Here is a 7,918-nt window from a genome sequence, read left to right as displayed (position 1 = left end):
TACTGCTGCTGGGAAAGGATCAGCGCCGATCCTGATTGGTTGCTGAGCTGCCCCGTGGTGGAAACTACACCGAAAATACTGGGGGCTCATTTTGTAGTTGGCAACAGTATCCAGGAAGAAAGAAAAAATATGATGTTTTTTGTTTGTCTTTTCTGAACGAAAACCGCCAGTGGAAAGGCTGCAGCAGCACTTTTAATATAGAAAATCCCCTTTGGTGTTTATTTTCTGTGGATCCTGAAGGAGAAACGGGTCGAGCTCAGTGTTCAGCTTTTATTTTACTTTATTTGTATGTGTCAGCTGTCCTGCATGGGTTACCCTGATCCTGTGGAGTGGGTTTTGCAGCAGTAGTCTCAGTTCTGCAGCTTCAGTTTAGGTCCGTGTGGGTCCGTGAGTCGGGTCTCATCCTGCTGCAGGTTCTGGTTAGCCTGACATCACCGGTGGAGTCCGACTCTGTCGACGGGCGACCCTTCCACCAGAGAAACACGAGGCAGGAAAGGACGGAGCGGACTCGCCAACAGTGAACTTTCACAATAAGAGTGTGATGATTGTTGATAAGTTTGAATTGGCTACAGATGATGATCATATTCATGAATCTGATTATTTGTGAATGTTTTCTTTAACTAATTGCTTTATCGAGTGTAAATCGGTCATCCTGCTCGTCTGTTTTCGTTATCACTGTGAGCTGCGTGTCTGTTTCTCAGGTGAAAGCCTGTCTGGGACCCCGCTCACCACGTCGGCGAGGATCTCTGCTTTGAACATTGTCGGAGAGCTGCTGAGGAAAGTCGGGGTAAGAAGCTCGGCTCGTGTTTTTCATCATCTGACTTACCGTCATGTGATGCTGCAGGCAGTTTCTCAGAGTCCATTAAACATTACACAGACTTATCTTTGACTTTTGGGAAGAATAACACAGCCAGTGATTTTTCTTTCTTTCTGTTTTTAAATCACCGGTACAGAGTGAAGACAGTAACTTGGCATATTTTTAGATAAACAATAGTAAGATGGGAGCAAAGCAAGAAAAGCCTTAAAAATTATACAAAAGGTACTTGGTGTCACATGACAGGAACATGTGGTCCGTTATGGCCGGTGGTTTGTGACACTCATTAAATCAGAGATTTGAACCTTTCGTTTTTTCTTCTCCGTTCAGAGTCTGGAGTCCAGGCTGGCATCGTGTCGGGAATATGTCCAAGAGCAGGCGGTGAATCGCAGAGCCCACGCTGGTGGACAGGGGGCAGCAGCGGGTCAGAGCAGCTCCTCAGAGAGCCATCCAACCAACGGCCTCTACAACAAGGGGTGAGCTTCTGTGCAGCCATGAAAGGCAGCGTAAGACTCACTGTAAGTCTCCTGCTTATCAGGGGAACCTTCATATTACTGAGAGAGGCCTAAAAATTTGGATGCATGTGTTTGGTCATCTAAACTTTCCACTGTTGCTTTCCTCGCCGGTCAGCATCGAGCGCATTAGTGAGATGAACGACTGATTTTCTTGCTGTAACGTACGATGCTGCAGCCCCGGGTTGTTCTGCAGATTTACTGATCTTTATTAAAGTCCGTCCTGTGAAGTGGAAATACTCACTCTGTTGTCTGATCAGAGATGGCACTGAAAGACGTTCGGAGGTTGTGACTGTTTACTTGTTGTTTCCAGGCTCGTTAAGAGGTTGGATTTAGGAGCTGGATCCAAGCTGCTGCTGTGAAAGTAAAAGTGCTGCTGGGCCCGTCGTCTCCATCCACCCCGGGTCTCCCGAACGTGACACAGGTATCGCCCTTGTCGCCTCTTCAGGACACAGACTACCGAAGCTCTGAGGATACGTTACTCCAGACACGTCGGGATGTTTTTGTTTGTTCGTTAACAGGACTCTTTTCAGCACTCGCACTTGGCTTTGAACTGATCTACTGGACCCTCTCAGCTCCTTTTGTTTGGATCTTCTTGTTTTCCCCTCTCCCTCTAAAAGTTTTGTTCAGATTAAACACAAAGTGAGCTTGAGAGACGTCTGATGGCTGAGCACTGGACGGGCACCTTTATGCACACACTGGGGGGTAAAACTGCCTTTAAACCTCCTGACAGTCAAGAAGCTTCCACCGTCAGGAGTGTCTCTGAGTTCACACAGAGAGGAGATGATGAGCACACGTGGTGGCCTAGAAAGACGATATGTTTACACATTCTTACAGACTGAGCAGAGACTTTGACTACGTTACTTAGGGCTGGGCAATGTGTCGATTTGGTAAATACGTCGATATATTTTCAAAAAATCCACATGGTTTACTTCTACGTGTAGCGTGAATAATGACTTGAAATGTAACGGTACATGTTAACTTAATGTCTGTGGTAGCAGAAAACTTGAGGAGAGGGAATCGGACTTCGTTAACAAAAACACATTTTTACCTCGCAGGAAGCCGGATTTACCCGTCACTTCAGATCCAAACTGACTGCAGGGTTTCTGCCGCTGTGCTACAACCCTGCCCCAAGCTGCTGGGATTAATGGCTTTTCCTAGCAAAACCTCTGTAACCACCTTTATCATAGTAACTAAAGCTAAACTAAAAGGGCGGCGTGGCAAGTCAACTACTAAAGGCCCATCTTGAGCCAGGAAATACCCCAGAGGTGTTTCCCAAACTTCCACGCCACCACGTTTATTAGAACCAACCAAAACTATTGAACGACTAACTCTGCCAGTAACCACCGCCGTGCAGTAACACGAACTAATGATGAGCAGCTTCTGCTCTGGCAGGTAAACTTCCTGTTTTTGTGAATGGAGTCTGGTGGAGCGTTGCAGCTTCTTGTTTTACCACAAAGAGCAACTGTGAAAAGTCTTTGAAACAGAGCTTCCACTTAAACCCGCAGTGACTGAACCTCAAACAAGCAGCGTTTATGTTCAACAGCAGAACGAAAGGTGGACGCAGACTGTTGGTGAGCGGTCACGTGACCGCTCAGGATGTAATGTGTATTAATGTTTTTGTCTATATCGCCCAGCTCTAACATGACCGAAGATTTTACTGCTGAGGCAGCAAAGCTCAGAAGAAATAGTGTTGTTACCTTTGACCTTTTATAAGGAAGTCACAGACAGCACGGTCACGGAAAGGTGACGCGCTGTCTGTGACTATTTTTGAAGGATCCTGCGACACCAGGTGACCTTTTTGGGATGTATCTGTCAAAGGTGTCTAAATGTGTTTATAATGATTAATTGAATGTGAGAAGTTGGCTCCTCTGCAGCTCCATGTGGCCCTTTGGCCTCGTTCTGTGGTTCACTCTTTGCCTTCTGGTTCTCGGGCAGTTCTCCATGAATTTCATTTTAGTTTGTCAAAGTCAGGCTAAAACCTAGATTGAGGTGGGCCGAACACAGTAAACGGTTTTGTTTGGGTTTATTAGTGTTATTGTCTTAATTATGGAGTTCAGCTCAGTTTGTCATCAATAACCTGATTGTAGAGGAAGGAGGCTTTCTCACAGTTTAAGTTTGTGGCTGTCCGTCCACACGTGGCGTTCATAATTCTGTCATCTACAATTATTTCACGAAGACTAACCGATGGACATAATGAGCTGGTCTGACTCCGCCCTCCTGGATTGTAACTGGTAGTCTTTGTTCTCAGTGTAGTGCAGCGTAAACCAGCTCTTCACCACTTTGCTGTTTTTAACTCGCAGTCCGACTGCAGGATGAAACTTTCTGAAGAAGCAGCTGAATGATTTCTTTCAAAATCAGAGCGAAAGCATTGTCCACCTCGTTTGGTGCGTTCACACTAAAGAATCGAAGAATCGTCATATGAAAATCCACAATTATTCAATCGTGACAGCCAACGAGACGAGGAAGAGTCCAGCCCACAGCTGGAATAACGTTTCAGTAGCATATTTTCAGAGTTTTGCAGGAAGTCTTCTTTTTCTCCACGTTCTCCAAGTTAACTTGAGTAATGCCTCGAGATTCAAACAGCGACGGGTGTCAGGAGAATCTCAGCTGATCGCCTGAAATATTTTTACCTCCATTCATGTCACCAGCTCAAAATTTAGTCTCCTTCTTTGCATAAACTTTGATTCTTTTTTTCTGTGAACGCACCATAACGCTCAGGTGAAGAAGATGAACCCGATAAAACCGGTTTTATTTCTCTGTGTGGTGGAAACATTAGGAAAGATTAGCCGTGGATATTCATCGTTCCTGGATGATGATTACTAATGATTCTGGAGACTTCCCTTCAGACCAAAGTTCAGTTTTATACTTAAAATGTTTCACTTAAATCACCAGCTTGACGTGAAATTTACAGGTAACATTAATGCCTCTAACAGAGTGAAACTTTATAACTTATTGTAAATTCCTGCATTTAAACAAACAAGAAACAAAACTTTTTAACCTTCCAAAACGAACCAAAGCTACCAACAGAATGTAAATAACTGCTATAAATTTGTGCCCAAATTGTACCAGGATACAGTGCAGCAGGTCTGGGAAAGCAGCCGCAACATCTGGTGAAACACTGCCCCCTGCTGGTTAAAGATTGCAAACGGTAGTTACAAAAAGTACCTCTGGCGACCCTCAGGATATTTCAGATGAGCTTTTATGCTTATAAAAATATTTGTTCCGTCCAAAAGTTTGATGTTATAGCTAACGTGTAGATGTTAGATGATTCTAATGATGGAGATTTGTGAGATCTGTGTGGCAGACGGGTAGTTTAGGCACTTTTTAGTCTGTGGAGACGTTTGTTAGATCCCTCTGCAGGGCTACTTCTGTCTTTCCAGGAGTGAAATCTGAAACATCTTCTGTTTCTGAGGAGATTCGATTACTTCAGTGAAGGCTACTCGTGTTTTATGTTAAAAAAAGTATGTCGTAGTGTTGTCTACTCACTGTAGGGTCACTAAAATGTAGGATGAGGATGTGTAGGTTGGGTTGCTCAAGCCTTGAGTCAGGACCTGTTATAAGTAGCCGCTCAGGGTGGGAGTAAAGCAACAGGCTCTGGTGTTTTTCTTTTGCCTTATGTGACTCTGTAAAATGAAGTGCTTGCATGCTCACATGAAGTGCTGAAGACCTGTTCTGGCCTTTGTTGTTTTTTACCTTCAGCGCTGCTTCTGAAAAAGCAATAAAACTTGAAACGCACAGAAGGATTGTCCTTTTTCATTTTTATTTATCACAGGAAGTGGAAACAGAAAACATTTGTAAGAGTTTGGTTTCAATCTGATATCATTTCTGTGGTTTACAGAGCACAGACTCCTGCTTCACCCTTCGCCAAGTGTGGGGGACTTTGAGCCTTCTGTGAGTATCTGTGAGATTTAAAACCAAGTGTGTCAGGAATTAATGTGGACCCGGTTGGATACATTCAGTTTCCAAACATACAGATTTTCTCTAAATATTCCTGAAACCCTCAAAGAAAGTCCAGAAAGGATCGCCTCAGTTTGTGCGCTGAAGAGTTGCATATGATCTCCCGAATCCTGGCAAAGCCAGAAGGTTGTTTAGACAAAACAAAAGATCTACAGGTAATATTTTGACAGGAAAATCACACTGATGACACAAACCGAGGCGAGCAAGGCCGACTTCTTATATAAGAGTTATTTAGCTTAATAACACTCCACGTAACAAAAGCTGAAACGGCAAACGTTCATCTAAAGTGTGCAGCCTAAATTCCTCCTGTGTTAAAGCAGCACAGATTGTTAAAGTGTGACGGCAGGGCTGGAACTGGCAGCTCTTCAGCTGTTGTCTGAACCTCGTTTTATTCAGTTTGACATTGTGAAGCCAGGATCCTCCCCACAGGTACACGGATGGTTTTAAAAACTGCTTTTATCCACCTGTTGTACAGTTTAGAACACAGTTTACTGTAAATGAAGATATTCCAAAACTGCTAGGTTTGGTTTTTGGGTTTGTGCAGTTTCACTGCATCTGATTGGCTGAGTAGACCTTTAATAAAGGGTGATGCTGCCATCTGCTGGTTAGGAATGCTCCTAACAGCACTTTAAAGGAGAACTATTGAGCTAATTTATTCATCTTAAAGCTTCTTTGTTGGTCTAAAAACTGCTGCAGTGTTGCACTGTAGACACATCCTGCTCATGTTTGTCTCCACGTTATGATTCTTAGACTCCACCTGAGGAGCTTTGCATGATTCATGTCCCATTTGTCCACCTATCTTCAGGTGTGTGTGGCTTGTGTGCCCGAGATGAGCAAACTGTGATAAACAGCGTTTAGAGCAGCCGGAGCTCTGGGCTCACAGGGACTCTTGTACATAATCATCTCATTATTAGAAACCCTATATGAGCGTAGACTGCTGGAACAGTTAAATGTTTTCCACCAGTTAATTATTAATAATTCTTCTCCTGTGGAGCTGCTGTCAGGACAGGGATGAACAGGCTCAGATGCAAAGCTGCAGATATTTGTGGAGCTCTGGAACTGAAGTTCATGTTTGTTTTTAACTCCAGCATGTGGTGGGAGGTTATTTGGACAGGAGATGCCAATTAAATTTTACCAATTCAATGAAATTAATTTCTATATTTCTATAAACTAGAGCGGCAGACTTTGGCGGGACTAATGGGACCCAAAATCTGAAACTCATTAAAATCAGCTTTAAGAGTTCTTGGGTGAATTTAGGAACCTTACTGTGGTGTTTTACATGTATTTGCAGGGATAAAATGTTTTTTAAAATAATTGGAGATATGTGCATATTTATGGAACAACAAAAGAAGGGAAATTCATCCACAAAGAATCATAAATTAATTAAATTGGTCTCAAATCTCACAGATTATTTCCTATAGAAACAGATTATGTATAAAATGTAAAAGCGTAGGCACAGAGGCTTTAAAATGCTCTCAGATGTGACGGTAAAACAAATTCTCACACTGAGGAAGTGAAAGTGGAACATTTGGAGAGTTTTTGCTCGTAAAATAACATTTTACTGACTTTTAGTGTCAGAAATAATTAAAAATAAATAAATGATCAGACTAACAGGTTGGTAGCATTGTATGGATGAAGTATGAAATACTTGCGCTAATATTTCTAATATTTGGGACATTAAATTGTAGCTTCAGGCTATTAAATGACTTTTTTTCTTGTTTTGTTGGGGATAAATTTGGTCCGTCCACAGTTTGTCCCTCAGTGTGTTTGGAATAACTTAAAAACAAAACTATTTGCTTCAAACATAAATCCATAGTATTGATTAAATATCCAGCTCCTCCTGTGACTCTACGCTTGGTTGTTTCCTAAAACACTTCTTTATCTGCTCCTGGTCGTCTACTCATTGGGGGAGCAGGTGTAGACCTCGGCACGGGGCTCCAGAGGTGGGGTGCGGGCGGGTGAGGAAGGTGAGGGAGGCTCTTCCTCGTGCAGCTCCACCGAGTTCTCTTTGATGTTGCTCCTCCGGTTGATGCTCCCTCCGAGCCCCAAACTCCTCATGCTGCCGCCACCACTGCTGCGAGGAGTGGAGCTGCTGTACAACATCTCCCCACCAGCACCGCTGCCGCCACGCCTGGGAACACCCGACACATCGGGAGGAAGAGGAGGGTCAGAAAGAGAGGAAAGGCGGCAGAGGAAGAGGAAATGGCTTTCTGCAAAGCAAAATAATTAAGAGGTAGGGCCTGAAATCCTGAAGCAGGAGTAAACTGGAGGCAGAGCAGTGAGGGGGGGGAAAAAAGCCCGCTGAGGAAGAGGAGAACATTCCCAGAAGGCTTTGAGTTTGCAGATCAGAGGCGCCTGAAGACGAGCGTGAAACAAGAGCAGCGAGACATGAAAGGAGCAAAAGGAAATTTAAAATCACAAGTGAGCTCGTCTTCGACACTCAGCCGCTACAAACACGAGAGCGTTCGATACATTCAACAACAAAACACTTTGATTTGTGGAGACTGTCACTGAGGCTCATTTATGAGGGAAGTGTCCTGTTAAAGCTGAGCTCTGATTGGTTACTGAGAGGGAGCCGATGCTTCCAGCCTGTCAGAGCGCAGGATTAACCAAAGAGCCCCACCTTAACACC

At 43.8% G+C, this 7,918-nt stretch overlaps 2 protein-coding genes across 5 annotated transcripts in view; one reads left to right on the top strand and one right to left on the bottom strand.

Annotated features, from left to right (window-relative positions):
• The window catches only part of LOC309705097 (nuclear distribution protein nudE homolog 1-B-like), a 14,293-nt gene extending 9,224 nt beyond the window's left edge, over nucleotides 1–5,069 (top strand). Inside the window, exons 7-9 of the mRNA XM_082530669.1 lie at nucleotides 702–787; nucleotides 1,145–1,290; nucleotides 1,640–5,069. Coding sequence (XP_082386795.1) covers nucleotides 702–787; nucleotides 1,145–1,290; nucleotides 1,640–1,688 — 281 coding nt within the window. The 3' untranslated portion in view covers nucleotides 1,689–5,069. The remainder of the gene's footprint in view (nucleotides 1–701; nucleotides 788–1,144; nucleotides 1,291–1,639) is intronic.
• Nucleotides 5,070–5,072: 3 nt separating this feature from the next.
• LOC309705094 (uncharacterized protein) overlaps nucleotides 5,073–7,918 on the bottom strand; it is a 35,739-nt gene continuing 32,893 nt past the window's right edge. For 3 of the 4 annotated variants that reach the window (XM_082530662.1, XM_082530663.1, XM_082530664.1), the window contains one exon: nucleotides 5,073–7,417. In XM_082530662.1, coding sequence (XP_082386788.1) covers nucleotides 7,183–7,417 — 235 coding nt within the window. In that variant the 3' untranslated portion in view covers nucleotides 5,073–7,182. Of the gene's footprint in view, nucleotides 7,642–7,918 lie in introns of all 4 variants that reach the window. The other variant, XM_082530665.1, reaches the window with a different exon arrangement.

Source organism: Aulonocara stuartgranti, assembly GCF_965226115.1.
Source record: "Aulonocara stuartgranti genome assembly, chromosome: 4".
Classification (NCBI taxonomy): Eukaryota; Metazoa; Chordata; class Actinopteri; order Cichliformes; family Cichlidae; genus Aulonocara; species Aulonocara stuartgranti.
Note: the sequence above shows the minus strand (reverse complement) of the source record. Positions and strands in the feature narration are given on the sequence as shown.